A 17,118-nucleotide genomic window follows, 5' to 3' on the forward strand; every position below is an offset into this window, starting at 1 on the left:
TTTAAAAATATAATACGTATTTACTAATGTTGTGCCTAATTATAATTTAAGCATATTAAACCATTTTATTATATTTGTTTAATTTTTAGTGCATAAGTAAATAAATTGAATCGTTAAGCCTCTGAATAAATAAAGTAATTGCTGAAAATTAATATAAAATCCTACGCAAAATGAAACAACGTACCATGACAAGCTCTGTGCATCCAGTAGTAGCAGAAATCCATTCCTAATGCAGCAAGGATCCATGTAGTAACGTTGTCCCACGGTAAGTCTACTAACTTGTAGTTATTATAGATCCATGTGTAAGCGTAGAACTCAGCGCCGCGCCATAACAACCTAATTATAATACAAATCAATACATCAAAATATCAAAAATATAATAGTATATTATTTTGATGCAATATTTATTCAAACAAAACAAATTTTATAACTATATTTACAATATCATCATCATTTCAGCTGGAAGACATCCACTGCTGGACTAGGGCCTTCCCCAAAAATCACAACGACAATGGACCTGCGCTTCCGTCATTCAACCTATCTTATGGGGGGCCTATCAACACTTCGCCTTCCGGTACGTGGACGCTATTCGAGGACTTTACCAACGGCCATCTGTACGTCGAGCTATGTGCACTGCCCTATGACACTTCAGCGTTCCAATCAACTGCACGAGTTAAGTGACTTTGGTTCTCCATTGGACTCTCAGCAACCACGATTTCCTCATATGGCCCATCGTAAGCGACCACGACTGCACCCCGTATGTCATCTCTGGCAACTCACACCGGTTACAACCTTCGTATTCAGACACTGCGGTATTTTGTATTAACAATACTATGATTACATCAAATTTAAAACTATCGTTACAGGAAAGTGTACCAAGAATACTGGCAGCATTTCTGCGTTGGATAGCTAGGATCATCCGTTGACAAAAAGAAGCGAGTAGTACTTAAGTACATACTTTGCACCTCTGGCCTCACGGGCCAAGTGTCTCGACACCAAACGGCACGAAGATGTATGACTCACTGAGATCAACATATTGGCGACGTTTGCTGTCCTCAACAGTCGAAGCAGTAGTCCCAGTACCAACTGAAGAAACTTGGGCTTGAGAAGGAGCCAGAGTATAGAAGCAAGTCACATCCCACACCAGCACACAACCCCGTGCCCAAGTCGCCAGGGTCATTCCATCAGGACGCTTGCCATCGCGGTGGGTAATGCCATTTGGCAGAGCGGCAAATGCCCTGCGGACTTCATTAATTTATATTTTTGTATATTAATACTGTGTAACATTATCCGTATTAAACTTTAAAAAAATCGAGATCGCTACACAAAATTGCGACACGTAAATATCATAGCCAAAGTTAGCTTGAGAGACATTCCTGTTAAAAAGTCTAAGGCGTTATATTTTTTCTTATAAACTTAGTCTTGCCATAAATGATGTTTAAAATTAACAAAATATAACATTTGAAATAGGAATCTGTCATTTTTATAATTATGATTATTTATTGAGTTTTCTTATTTTGGCGCCAGTACACAATATTTTGCGATATTAAAATGGAGTGAGGTGATAAAGAGAACCGAATCGCTGTGATTGCATTACACAAAGTAGGTATGGAGCCAAATGCAATTTTTAAAACTACTACCACACGATTGGTATTAGTAAAATGTTTTTTTAGCTTTTTATATATAGAATTGTTTTATATTTGTGTATTAAACTAACACACCGTAAAAGTAATAATTGTTATTTGCAATAAAAATACTTATTTAATTGTTTTAATATTTATGGCAAGACTAGGTATACTATAAAACTGAACCTTTTAACTTCAAAAACAGTGGCTTGTATTTTAATGTGGTTATTAATAACAATTAAACTTAAGGACTCACCTTCCACTTTCCAGAATAATTCCATTGGACAAACTGGTGATTCCATCGTTAACTCTGATCCCTCTCTTGCCTTTTAACTTCAACACGATGTGCTCCAGTACCATGAACATCAAAAAATATGGCCATGACTGCAATAATTTATGGTATTAGTATTTTAGAATATTTTATAAATATTCTTAATAGATTTTCAAGCAAAAAATGAATGAAGAGCGTTCGCCGAGCGGTACAAATCTAAATTCAATTTATTTTTTATTTTTTATAACGTTTATTATAACTAGTTGGTCCTAAGTCGTTAAAAAGGTATAGTAGGCAATTAGTTTCGCAAAATTCATTCTTTTAGAATTCTGTTTAGTGTCCCTTCCAACACCACTACCGCTTCAGAAACAAATGACGCTCTGAGAGAGTAAAAGCGATGCAAGAAACTCTCCCAGCATTCTTTTTTGCGCTCATTTTAATGAATTATACAATATTGTATTGTCATTTTTATGGGTGGTAGTTTTTGAGTTTTAATAAGTGATGTCACATCCTATTTGAATAAAAATATTTGAATTGCTAAAAATCATCAAGGACGAGACGAGCAAGACATTCAGCTGATGGTATTTGATACGTTCTGCCCACTACAATGCAGTGTCCCTCAGGATTCTTGAAAAACTTAAAAACTCTGAATGGCACTACAATTGCACTCGGCACCTTGAGACATATGGTGTTCAGTCTCATTTCCCAGTAATTTTACTAGCTACGGTGCCCTTCAGATGTGGTACCCAAAACTAGCCGGCATTCTGTGCAAAGGAATTTCCCACTGGTAAATCACGGTACACAGACTATAAACAATCTTGGAAAGGCAAAACTAATGCGTGTCACCGCAGTACGCCGCCGAGACTTGTCCGAGTTAAATAAGCTGCCACGCTCCGTCCGCGTCATCAATATTATTGTATGTGCCAACCCTAGCGCTAGTCGTTGGTATAAATTTCAAGGACACCGCTGAGTTACGCTACTGTCTTATTATTAATTGTATTGTGCTAAAGATATAGGAAAGATACGTACGTCGTGGTCCTTTTCCGTTCATATATAAGTATTTATAATATCACTGTTACCGATATAAACATTGTATACTTTCACAATTGCCAGTATAGTCCGAGTGGTAGGAATGTTAAAATAAAAGCCGAAATTAATTACAGTTTATAAAAAATATATATTATCGATAGTTTGTCATTCCCAATGACATAGGATGTAAAAATAAAGAGTCAATCGGTGGTTAATTAATTTGTAATAATGAAATTACGAGTTGAATGTTCGTCTAATGTCATTAGTAAAAAACCAGTTAAGCGTGATTTAGACTGACACATGAAGGGTTCCGGACATTGTTTACGGTTTTAATAACACTATGTAGTTTGCAAATACTTTTGTTAAGGAAACATATGTTAATTCTCTTGACGCTTATTTTTGAAAAACCTTTTGGTTTTTTATTATTTTTGTAGCGGAAACCACACACTGTGACTTCCGACTTTTTCATGCAAAATGACTTATTCAAAAAGATAAATATTTTGACATTGCCTTATATGTTCTAGATTTGACACATGTTTGCAAAACACAATTATCAAAAGGGCCATTAAATTAAATATTCGTTCCACCCAATAATAGGATAGACTGGTTATGTCCACTGTCTCAGTCAAACAATATACTTGAATATAGTTATGCAATGTGTAAAAAAATTCTTCTGGACTCCTGTTTAAATGGTTAATGGACAAAAAATTTTATAGTGTTAAGGATATTTAACTTCCCGCAAATTTTCAGAAATCGGGTAGTTATTGGTTTTACCCCGTTTTTCAAAAATCGAATTTTCATCAGATCTCCACGTTTTAAGGTCCTAGAAAGCTTCCCTGACTAGTCCCGCGATGGTGTCCGTACTAACGGTTTTACCGATCGACTGAAAACTACGTGAATATCAGTTTTTTCATTCAAGAGTAATTGCGGTATAAAAATTTATGAAATAGGGTTTTATTTTACTTTTGGGCTCTCCGAGCATAGGACAGCTAACTCATTGAGCTTGAAGAGCTCAAAGTAAGACAAGTTTTATTTATGTATGGATTCAGCGGGGAGTTGCAGGGATGATGGCCTTTAGGGGCAACCGTTTCCTAATTTTTTAAATTTAAACTAGCCGAAAAGAAGACACTACAATAAATTTAAGATTTATCTATATATACTGTATTCGATGCAACAAATAAATTTCATTTGAAATGTCATAAGTTAAAACCATTATGGACAAACAAAAGGACGAACAGAAAGACAGCCGAAACAGACTCCAGTCCTTCCATTCCTTCAGGATTGGTACCATAAATAAGGTGGATGCCAAAAACTATATATAAAGTGGGAGGCTTCTTTGCACAGGATGCCGGCTAGATTATCGGTACCACAATGGCACCCATTTCTGCCGTGAAGCAGTAATGTGTACGCATAACTGTGTTTCAGTCTGTAGATCTTATGTCTCAAGGTGACGAGCGCATTTTTGGGTCTTTCAAGATCTCTGAGCGGCACTGCATTGTAATGGGCAGGGCGTATCAATTACCACCAGCTGAACGTCCAGCTCGTCTCATCCCTTATTTTCATAAAAAAATATAAGTATGTTTAATAAATAAGTTAACTAACCTGCACATAAAAGTTAGGCACTTCTTCAACATGCTTAAACTGGGTCTTCCTGGGATTTATCACGTAGAACATCCGGCCGAATCCCTCCAGGAAGTCACCGGCGGACATTACCATCGACCTGGTGCCATTCATATTGGCAACTGACTGACAACAGACAGACTGTATCAATGGTAAACCTAATATATATATTGTGCAGTAATTACAAACAACATTAAGGTAATGTTTTAAAATAATTATAATATTTCATTTTATTGCACAACATAAAAACACAGTTAGTAAAGCCTCTATGGGGATTGAATTATTGTATGAAAAGGTGAAAAACTTTTCTCATATTTTTTTTCATAAAATATTTTAGCAAAAGATAAAAAGTGACCAGACTCGATAAACATTATAAAAGTTACGTAATAGGGCTTTAAATAATAAATTTAATATTTAACTAAAATATAAATTATCCAAGATTTTCAATATCTAAGATTTTAAATTATCTTTTTTTTTTAAAGTTATATTTATTGACAGTTAATGTTGTCACAATAATATGCCGCAAATTCAAATTCAAATATTTCAATTCAAAATAGGATATGAAATCAAGCCATTCGGTAATTGACAGACCTGAGACGAAAACCGAAACATGTGTTTTTTCGGAATTACTTCAAAATTCGATCAATTGAAACTTAAAGATTCCTTACGAGGCTCAAAAAAAAGCGTCAAATGCCGCCAACCAAGTGAAAATCGGTTCATTTATTCAAACGTTATTGTCGTTTGAAAATTCAAAAAATAGTTTTTTATTAAACTTTCATAAGGCTTTTGAGCTTGAAGAACTTAAAATAACACAAATTATATTTTTGACCTTGAAAAGCTCCTAATCGTCATATTAAGCACAATTTGAAGCATGTATAATCAGCGGGAAGTTGGAGGGATGGCCTTAGGCCAATAAAATTTAAATTATAGTAACCTTACCTTTTATTTATGTTATAATAACATATTAAGTAAGTCATTTATGTTATAGTAACCTTTACCTCACAAACAATTTTAAAATTTGAATTTCGTAATACATTTTTTTTTAACATTTTCAGGGATCATGTTGTAATGGCATACCCGCACAAAGTCGATCCTATTCTCATTTTTATCGCACTGTACGTTCTTTCTTAATTTCTACATGTCCCTGAGACTTACTAATAATTTAGCATTGACTTACAATAAACAACTAGACTCACAATCACGCTCACTAATTATCTTAAGCAAAACTCTGCCTACGCGTCTATTAGGCAGAGTTTTCGTTGAGTTGTGTTTCGACCGCGCTTTGAGTACAATGACAAAAAGTGAAAAACTGTCCAAATAACTCATAATGGAGTGTCTTATTTCAGGTAAGTGCCTCTATAAATTAACAAAATTGTGTTAATAACTTGACGTTCTTAATAATTTTGCTAAATAATTACATTTCAATTGCTAAAACAATATTATTGTCGCCTCGGGTTCACGTCCGTCTCTTTTAAGCTACTAAAACTCCCATACCAAAGATTACGTAAATTAACCCATGTATTAACGGGTCACGGCCCTTTTAACAAACATGTGTTTAGTATAGGTGTCACCGACAACACGCTGTGCAGAGCCCGCATGGAGGCAGAAGAGACGGCCGCACACACCATTCTGGAGTATATGATTGTGGCCGGGCCACACACCTGGGGTCACAGAGGACTCTCCCTAAGGTCATGGGTGACGTCAGAGGTTTGATTCAGGAGGTAGGAACTACCTTGAGGAGCTGGGATGACAAGATTAGCCGTCCACGAGTTGCGGATAGTAGTAGCCCGTGATAACCTATAACCTATGGATGTTCGTTTCTGTGTGATGGATTTTTATATGTATTTATGTATGCTTAAATATGTACATCATATTAAATATATCGTTGTCTTACACAGGCTATGCCTAGATTGGGGCAAAATAATATGTAAAAAATAATGTCAATATTATTGTAAAAAAAAAATATGTTAAATAAAAGGTGCAAGTGGATTTGATACTATTATTGGGAGCATTTTTTAAAACTAAGCATTATCTTAAATAAAATATTATGCAATAGTCATGTCTATAACTTGTTTTAAATTGTTATCGTAAGACAAGTAGGCAATCAATTTGAAGTCATAATTAGCTGCATAAAAGTTTAAATCAATAATAGAATCAAATCAAAATCATTTTGTTCATTAAAGCAAAAAAATGACACTTATGGCTACTGTATACTTATGTCAAAAGTTAGCATCTCTAATAACTTTTCACCTTAGATCGTTTATATACCAAGATAGACTGTGACAGATGTGAAAAAATCGAAAAAAATTTTGAAAGGAAATGGTTGAACGTTAGCATCAATTTTGAACAAACGCACACTTAGGCAAAGTTACACAAATCGCGATTGTAAGTCGTAACAAAAGATGAAAACAGGCCAGGCTTATTAGTTAAGCCTGGCCTGTTTTTATCGGTTGTCTAGCAGCAAGAGACTCTATCTAGCTTTTGACCATTTACCAGCACTCGGAATTGGCTCAACAAAGAAGTGTCATCAAACTCATTGCCAGTCTTTTAATTGAATTTTAATATAAGATGTTTGTAGTATTAGTATACTTCTAGCTTTTACTCGCGACTTCGTCCGCGTGGATCAGTTTCTTTGGGCAGCATTTTTTTTTAGGATACTTTGCAAATAACACATGTATACAAACTGCTCTTTCCGCTGCTAGTGGGACTCTTTTATGATACAGATAACTTTAATATCCTATTTTATCTCCATGGAGTTCTAAGTTTCAAAAATGCTCGAAATAATTTTTTTAATTACTACTTATCAAGTGCATAAATACAAAGTTTATGGTTTTATCTCCGAAAATGACGAATTACCATACAAACTTCCATCCCCTATTAAATTTCATTAAAATCGGTTCAGTGGTTTAGGCGTGAAAGTGTAACAAACAAAGTTACATTTACATTTATAATATTCGTATGGAAGTCGCCGCGTCTTTCATAAAAAGGTTAGTGTTAAGATGTAATTTCAAATTATATAGCATTGCTTCCACTGAAAACTTGTATTTAGTTATTACTCGACGATTTTTGTGATTAGAATAATCAAATCTGTTTCACTTTATAGGCTTATATTGCGCCGAAAGAGTTTCATGCGCATCGAATTTATTATAACGCCATCTGTGTGATTTGAAAAACACTGTCATAATATACATGTCCTAATATACATAGCTTTCCACACAAAGCTGTTTTGTTTTATCTGATTGAATTAAATAATTGTAAAAAATAGTATAACTGAGTTGTATAATATTTTATTTATTTGTAGGACTAAATATTGTGGTGTAGGATTTTATGCCTGCATTAATGATTGATTACTATAATTATAGTGTCGGAATTTTTTCCTTAATAATAAAAATTTTGTACCTGATAATTTAATTCACGATAATATAATAAAGGTAATATAAATTGACTAAAAAACTGATTGACTTTGAACTTTGTCAAACGATTCGAGCTGATTCGTGCAACGAAATATAATATATTTGTCGCAAGCATTAAGTGTGGATTGTCAGCATTATATCCAACAGTATTATTAGAGGCTAACTGTGCTGCTTAGTGTGATCAATCTTTGGAATGAGGTGCTTCTACGAGGTGATGGGTCAAGTGATCAAGAATCACAGGAGTTCATAAGGTAACGGCAATTAAACTGGCAATGGGGACTGAATTACGCAGCAGGATGGCTCAATAACAGTTTGGCCACTACATATAACCTTCATAATGGATTATTGGCAAATCTTACAACCTGGAGACAGTAGTAAATAAGCGATACCTGCACTATCGCTCAAACTGACACGTTGACTTGCCAGCAGAAACACATATGAATTCTGAATTGAAACACTGTCTTCTCTCTTTGTTTGAGAAAATAAGGGACGAGATGAGCCGGACGTTCAGCTGATGGTAATTGATACGCCCTGCCCATTACAATGCAGTGCCACTCAGGATTCTTGAAAGACCCAAAAATTCTGAGCGGCACTACAATTGCGCTCGTCACCTTGAGACATAAGATGTTAAGTCTCATTTGCCCACTAATTTCACTAGCTACGGCGTCCTTCAGACCGTAACACAATAATTTTTACACATTATTGCTTCAGAGCAAAAATAGGCACCGTTGTGATACCCATAATGTAGGCGACGGAGAGACGTATTAAACGGTCTTGATATCCTAGTATGTCACACGAGTGGCCGACCAACGAAGAAAAATCTAGAAAATATGAGATCTCTCCAAGAAATCTGTGAACTTGCCAGGAAGGTTCTGGTAGGAGCTGGGCTCGTTGGAGCCACCACCCATATCTGCACGCAAAATAGACCCAATTGACCAGTTACATTGCGAAAACAGGAGCCACCTTCACCATATCATACCACACCAATATGTGTGAAGAGTTTTTGGATTAACTTGTCAAAGATAGGCCTATTTGCTTACGAAACAAGAACAATACAAATCATGGACGATGGCAAATGTTGATATGATATATTTGCTGTTGCCATTCCTTTGTAGATTTTGTATTTGTGATATTACAATGGACTTCACACAAATATTTTTCAGCTCAGAATTAATATACCTTTATTCTCTACTGCCAGAAACTCATTAATAGCGAGTGAAGTGTATCTGACTTCGTATAATATACGTGATATATAAATTATTTACTTGTTAATCAACTAACTCCAACTTAAGCCATAAAGGAATAAAAGATGACTCTTTCTTATAAAGTGTTAAGGCAAATATTTTAATGATAAGCATGGGGTTTATTACATAGTAATGCCCATCGCGTTAATATTATTAACTTGAATATTTTTATAGCGAGTTCTTTCTACATAGAAATTCTGTTTAATCTCATTAATATTGAGAAGTTACACTACAATTTTTTTTTACAGTATTGATATACCACATGCAGTTGTATCTAATAAGAAGCTTGATGATTTTGATTTTCTACTATAATATGTCAAATTATTATGTTTTTTTTTCTTGAATTAATATTTATTATCTGAACTTCAGAGATAAACAAACAGGCTGAAACGTACAATCAATCTATCGAACTTTACGTTGTTTTAATTTGTCTATACAAAAACATTACACAAGGCTTCAAGTGGAATTTTCCTATCTAAAATTGTACCCATAACCCAAAGCTAACCAAAGCTGACAGGCAAAAATATATTAATGTAATTAGGAGATAGTATCATCTGTTACAACCATCTCCCCTATAAAACTCTTTTAATTTATATTAATATTGAATAAGAAACCTTAAACGCTTACCTCAGTTTCGCATCAACACACACAATATTTTTTATCGGCTTAATTATTGTAATGGAAACGTTAATGCACCAAAACGCAGCGGTATAATTATTGCTAATTAATTGCGTCGATGTTTATGTACAAAGTAAACTGGCAACTAATATACGTAGTAACCACTAGCACACAGTGCCGATAATTTTATGCACAAGTTTCGCTTCACAAATTAATGATGCATATTTTCGCGAACGTAATAAAAAAGTATAAATTCATGAGATTATTGCGTATCGTATAACACGCGTGAAATAGCCAGCGTGAAGCAGTGGCCAAGTGCTACTAGGTGTCTTGCACCGTCGTCAATCCCCCCTTTCTATCCACCACAACATGATAGGGTTCGTGCATGAGGTTATTTACCCTAAAAGTGTACAAATCCTGCCAAATTCGGAGAATCCCTCCGAACTTTAACGCTTATCGTCGACGGCTAAATATGCAACAACCTCATGGCACCCGCTCTATCTCAGGTCTACGTGGAATTTTGCAACATTGGGGAGATAGCCCTAATGAAGAACAAGATATATGGACCGAGCGACACAAAATTATTTACTTACCCGGGTACAAAATTGAGAGTATTTTTAATAACTCACGCCGTTGTGTTTTGTTTGCTAGAAAGGGACCTATCCTTTGGTCTCATAGTGGTGATGCAAATTCGAATCGTCTCATGTACTGCTATCAATTGATTGTTTTTTTATGAAAATAAGGGATGAGACGAGCAGGACGTTCAGCTGATAGTAATTGATACGCCCAGCCCATTACAATGCACTGCCGCTCAGGTATCTTGAATAGCCTCAATAATTCTGAGCGGCACTACAGTTGCGCTCGTCACCTTGAGACGTAAGATGTTAAGCTCATCTCATTTGCCCAGTAATTTTACTAGCTAAGGCGCCCTTCAGACCAAAACACAATAATGTATGCACACATTACTGTCTTAAGGAAAAATAGGCACCATTGTGGTACTCATAATCTAGCTGGCATCCTGTGCAAAGGAGCCTCCCACTGGTATGACGCATGACTCGCCAGGTTTACGAATTGCTTCCACTTATCCCTTCCCCTGTAATCATAGCCTTGGGGCTTAACACGCCTCATGCAGAATGTTCTGGGTCACGAAATACAGATTAAGCAGAGGGAACCAACAGCACACGCAGTTTTTATTGGATCTTCTGCTGACGACCGACACAGTTACATCCCGAAAGCACCACTGCCTGTGCCACTGAGATGGTTGGGATTGAATGCATTTCTTCTGCATGTTACTTAATTATTAGTTTATTTCCCTTTCTATGATTATATACTGCTTGTGCCGTTGCAGTGGTCGATGTGATAGTAATTTATTATAATATATTCTTTTAAATTCCCCCTTGAGTTGGGGTCGCGAAATGGGCTAACGGTACCACGTCGCCCTCAGAAGGCTCAAGTTGGCGCCTTAGCCACTCAAAACTCCATTTGCTCCTTTTAATAAACTCCCCCGTCGTGCTCGTGAATGGGCGCTGTTTTTGGTGGTTAGAATCCTGACGTCAGGAGTTCTGCTTTATGATGTTAAAATAAGAGTTATGCCCTATGTATTTCCAGTTAATAACCTATTAATATTATAAACCCGAAAGTTTTTAAGAATGTATGGATGTATGTTTGTTACTCGCAAATACTGCTGAATGGATTTTAATGAAATTACAACAATATCTAATATATGCTATTAATATGTAGTATGAATAGGAAATAAATTTGCAATATGCGAGCAATCAATGCGTGCTCTACAAAAGCTGTAGGAGTAACAAATATTATAATGTACCATATTATAATTATTTATCTTAAATAATCCTACCAAAAAGCCCGCCACACAATGTAATATATTTTATGTGTAAGCCATTATCGCCAAATTAGTGAACCATAAATACATTAAAAATTATTAATTTATTTGTAACGCAAATTTGGTAGTAACACCCTTATTATCAAAATAAAATATTTGGTATTTAAAGTACCTACTTAATATTATAAACGCGAAAGTTTATAAGAACGTGTATGGATATCTGTTTGCTACTCTTTCACACAAAAACTACTTCAACTTTACAATAATATACCTAACATATCCGAATAACATTTAGGCTATAATTTTGTAAAGATATAGAGTGAATTCTCCAAAAGATAACGATAAGTGTCAAGCAAGTAGAAGAATCTACTATCATAAACGGTAAATTTTGTAAAAAATTATGTATGTATGTTTGTTGTTACTCTTTCAAGCAAAAACTACTAAATAGAATTTATTGGAACTTTACAATGCTAAAGCTTACATATCGGAATAATACACGGGCTATAATTTAAGAAGATATAGTGTTTATTTTCCCAAATATAACGAAAAGTGTCAAGTAAGTAGGAACAAAATTTGACATCTGCGAGCTATTCATGCGTGCGCCGCAAAAACCTTAGGAGTTACAAATATTATAAAATGTATAATATTATTGTGTTTACGTTTAATTACCCTACAATAAAGCCCATGACACCATATGTGTAAGCCATTATCACCAAAATAGTGAAGCATTAATACAACAAAAATTATTAATTTATTACAACGTATAGTTAGTAATAAGAAAAAATGGTTTTATCAAATATGGTATTTAAAGTTGATAAACTTTGTCTTTTACGCTACTTGATTTGGGCAAATATTTGAATAGTTGACGATGACGATAAACAACCGAGTGCGCGATATTATGTTGCAGTTCGGTGGGGGGCGAATCGGAAGGGTGCACAGGCGGTTAAATTCCCATCAAAAGTTGTATATTCGATTACTACTAGGGTCAAACCTAAAAGGTGCCTTGCTGACACGTTTCTTCATAAATCTTCATAAAAAATTATATAACAAGAGAACGGCTGGACCGATTATCATGAATTTTAATTTGCTGGATTTTTCTCCGTCACGAATAGCAGAATAATAATAAAAATATTGACAAAATATTAAATACTTTCTATCATCATTGTCACAATTTTCTACGGGTAAATCTCTGGATTTACTGAACCGTTTTTGAAAATTCTGTAACCAATAGAAAGCCACATTTTTGTGAGTGTCAAAGGCTACATTCATGCACAATGCACATCCTAAAAATATTATACAACTGCTGACCCCTTGTTGTTGTTGTCCGTTGGTGTTCGTGGTTCTCTTTGTGGTATGCTTCGTACACCCTCCACTCGTGTTTACCAAGGCATAGTGGGAGTTTGCTTGGGGCTCAGCACTGTATGTGTTAAATCGACTACCACGAAAGTCTTTTAATTTTTCGATTTAATTTATCCTCTAGACCGCATATGAGGTCCTGGTACATGACGCTAGGTTGATACATGATTTCAACCGCTATGAAAGACATTACTATCACCGCTACAATATTTATGTTCTCCTGGTATGACTAGGAAGTTATACGTCGTGCGCATGACGATAAAATATAATATTAAGGTATACTCGTGTCATACATAAGACAATCTCTTCTTTAACTATTCTCGCCTGGTACCAAAACACTGTATAATGCTTCCTATCTCATTTTCGCCCACGTTAAATCTTATGAATTTTATGTGTCTGTCTCATTCTCTCGCCGGCTGAATCCTATCCATTTGTGTCTCTGTCGTCTCGCTATTTCGTTTCATCGAGTTTCAAATAACAACGATTCTAAAGAAGTTTCACTTCAAAAATAACTTGCCCACGTTCAAACCTAGAGATAAAGAACTGTCACAAAGAGAAACAGAAAAAATTCAATTATGCTTCTTAGGTACACTACTGTTCCTGTGTTCTCCCATTGTCTGTATCAGTCTAACGTGTTTCATTGCATTTATTATAATCTTGTGTATTCATTAAGTAAATACATTAATATTTAATGCCTATACTATACCTACTCAACCGTGTTCAATTAATTTAAAATGAAATCATTAGATACAAATTCAAACGGAATTCTAATTTATATAATTCTATCAAAATATATATTTGATAATATTACAATGGGTAAAGACATTTTAAATTATTGTTTAAAATGCAGAAAGGTTAATATTATTAATTTTAAATATTATTAATATAAAGAAAACATGGTAATTCCCAATGTAAAGGAAAGTTTAAATAATACCAGTGGGAGGCTCCTTACACGGGATGCCGGCTAGATTATGGGTACCACAACGGTGCCTATTTCTGCAGTGAAGCAGTAATGTGTAAACATTATTGTGTTTCGGTCTGAAGGACGCCGCAGCTAGTCAAATAACGCCGCAAATGAGACTTAACACCTCGTCTCAAGGCGACTAACGCAATTGTTGTAGTGCCGTTCAGAATTTTTGTATTTTTCTTTAATCTTAAGCGGCAATACATTGTTGTGGGCAGCGCGTAATAATACCATCAGTTGAACGTCCTGCTCGTCTAATCCCTCATTTTCATTAAAAAAAAATAACCTTTCATAAAACAATACTGAAGTGTTAATTACATGAATTGCTTACTTTTTATTTTATACTGTTTGAAAAGGCGAAATTAATTAAAACTAGGGCCACTTTTCCAATATTTTCTCCTCCACGTGAGGTTGGTAGCGATTCGGTTCAACCAACTTCACATAATTAATAGATGTTACTAATCACGGAAACAGGCATATCGATTTGAATACGGTTTTTACTCATGAGTGGCAATCTCGATATAAATTGTATTAGCTGACCCAACAAATGTTATTTTGCTATATAAAGTAAGTACCCCGCGCCCGCTCATTGAATGAAATGTCATAGACTGAATCATTAGGATTGTGAATATAGTATAGGTATTTCGAAGACAAAAACAAAGTTCCGGTGAAGTCACCACCATCATATCATATACTAAGACCTTCTACGAAACACACTGCATCTTTTGGTATAAGTATTATCAAATCAAATCAAAATCACTTTATTCGTGTAGGTCATGGACACTAAAAAATGTCAAAAAAATAATTTCTTATTGAATTTACCGCCACTAAAGTGAAGGCTCAACCCTTCACTTTGAATAAGTAGCAAGAAACTCATTGCCGCTCATTCCGAGCCGTTTAGTAGTTTTCGCAATATAACCAATTTACCACCAGGGTATTTTACATTGTATTGGCGCCAAAATGAGAAAACCCATTGAACAATCATATAAAAATGACAGAGTCCAAATTCAAATGTCATATTTTGTTTGTTTTTAATTGCAACAGTATAGATATAACTGGCCAGAGTAAGTATTTCGATCGGTTCAGCAGTTTTCAAAATATAATCAAACAAAAAACCGGCTCTCCATTTATGTCTTATTTATCTCCAGTATATGGATTTGTGTCACATGGATTACAAATTACGTAAATTCAAATAAATAGGTACCCCGAAATATAATCGAGTAAAACGCGTGGGCTGTCTAGAACTTCATATAATTCCGACTAGTCTCTGAATGATAAGTTTGTACTCACTGTAGTGTATGTGCTGGAAACAACTCTCTATACATATGATTGTTTTAACAAGGATTTAACTATTCAGTATGATAGAATTAGTTTCACTTCAATGAATGCACCAGCGTGACGTAAAAATAATTATACCATTTCTGTTCTACTGTTTCGGATTCTATATTATGTGCATTATTACCTGCTTTACCTATTATATTGTCTTTATTATTTTCTTTCTTTGGCTGTATGGGATATTTCTCATTGTGATTGGTACTCACCCCAAGTTTGACTTATTTTTTGCATTGCTTAACCACTTTAGAAACTGCCTTAAACATGCATTTCATATTAAGTCGAAAATTGTTCGTTTTAAAAATTTATCATTTCATTATCTTGAGTTAATCGTCGGTTTACTGCAAGAACTCATTAACTGACAAAAACAGAACTGTGGATTATGCCACTTTCATAATAATCATCTTAAATATGTTAATGATTATGTTAAAGAAAAGTAAAATATTGCTGAATATATTTATTATTAAAATCAAGCAAGCTTTTTAAATATTAACAGGCCATAATTTAAAAAAAAAAATGTAAATTTAATGATTTCTTACCATTGGGCCTTTGTTCGAGGTTTGAATTAGGTAAGTATTTCTTGAAATAGTAGTCTATTTTAAGAAATACGAACTATTTGAATAGAAATAATGATTTTTTTGTGGTAAAAGAGGGCAGATGGGCATGAGGATTACTTGATGGAAAGTGATCACTGCCGCCCATGGAAAACTGCACCACCAGAGGGCTTGCAGATGCGTTACTGACTTTTCACGAAAAGGTGTGAAAAGGGATGAAAAGTGGACATACGGGGCTCTGGGGGAGGAAAAGGGGGAAGACCTACGGGACTGTGGTAAAGGGAGTAGACCTCCGGGACTCTCTCTGATCAATCGAAACGCGACAACATAGTTGCCAATTGACGCCGATTTATTTACAAATCATCCGAGCTCTCTTGAAACAATGAATATACGCAACGCCAGTTATTAGATACTGGGGTGCGCCAGACCAAAGCTGACAGCAATAATTTTTATGTGGCCGGACCTGCGCTTTGAAGAGCGCTAGAATGTGGGCCGGGTTGAAGTATTGGCATGCTCTATTAATGACGCCCAGCTTCTTCGAATCCCAATTTTTTCTTTGCCTTCCAGATGATCGCGGAATTGCCATTCGTTCGAGATTTCGAGACCTAGTATTCTATCGGAATACTGGGCGAGATTTTAAGGGAGGTGTTGTCGAGGAGCGGTGATACGACAAATGGTTTTTTTTAGTAGTATTCGCGCAAACTTGAGTCTTCTGGAGGTCAAATTGGACAAGGTTCATTTTACCCCATTCCGCAACCTTTTCAAGACAGGACTCGATGGAAGACACAAGTTTCATCTGGCACTGGTCGACAATTTCCTAAGGGAGACCTGCATGGCCCATGCATACGGCATCACCAGTGCTGTTGTCTGCATAGCAATGTATGTTGGAGGTGTCCAACGTATTATTGACATACAGAAGAAACTTGAAGAACAAACAGTGTAGGAGACACTGTGTGTTCTTGCATGCATGCACACAGCCTTGGGGCACTCAGACGTTCACGGGCTTCGGGTTTGAGCAATAACCATCGACAACGATCTGTATGCTGCACCCAGTGAGTAAGCTGGAGGTCCCCTTTCATAAATTATAGGGAAGCCCAAATGATCGAAGTTTTGAGAGATGCGCCTTGTGCCATTTCTTGCCTTTCGGAGGTCTTTACATTAGAAAATAGAAAATGATTGCTAGGGGATAGGTGGGTAGTTAATTTCTTCAAGCCCTGTTTAATGTAGGGCACGCATAACTCAGCGCAAG

General features: G+C 35.5%; 1 protein-coding gene across 4 annotated transcripts in view; it reads right to left on the reverse strand.

The window, feature by feature from the left end:
* LOC126965033 (alkylglycerol monooxygenase-like) overlaps window positions 1-17,118 on the reverse strand; it is a 53,585-nt gene that overhangs the window by 22,593 nt on the left and 13,874 nt on the right. The window contains exons 1-4 of one of the 4 annotated variants that reach the window (XM_050808459.1): window positions 9,830-9,981; window positions 4,528-4,667; window positions 1,882-2,009; window positions 185-336 (exon numbers count right to left, since the gene is read on the reverse strand). In XM_050808459.1, the coding sequence (XP_050664416.1) occupies window positions 185-336; window positions 1,882-2,009; window positions 4,528-4,659 (412 nt within the window). In that variant the 5' untranslated portion in view covers window positions 4,660-4,667; window positions 9,830-9,981. Of the gene's footprint in view, window positions 1-184; window positions 337-1,881; window positions 2,010-4,527; window positions 4,672-9,829; window positions 9,982-17,118 lie in introns of those variants that run through there. The other 3 variants (XM_050808458.1, XM_050808460.1, XM_050808457.1) reach the window with 3 other exon arrangements.

This window comes from Leptidea sinapis, chromosome 6, assembly GCF_905404315.1.
Source record: "Leptidea sinapis chromosome 6, ilLepSina1.1, whole genome shotgun sequence".
Taxonomy (NCBI): Eukaryota; Metazoa; Arthropoda; class Insecta; order Lepidoptera; family Pieridae; genus Leptidea; species Leptidea sinapis.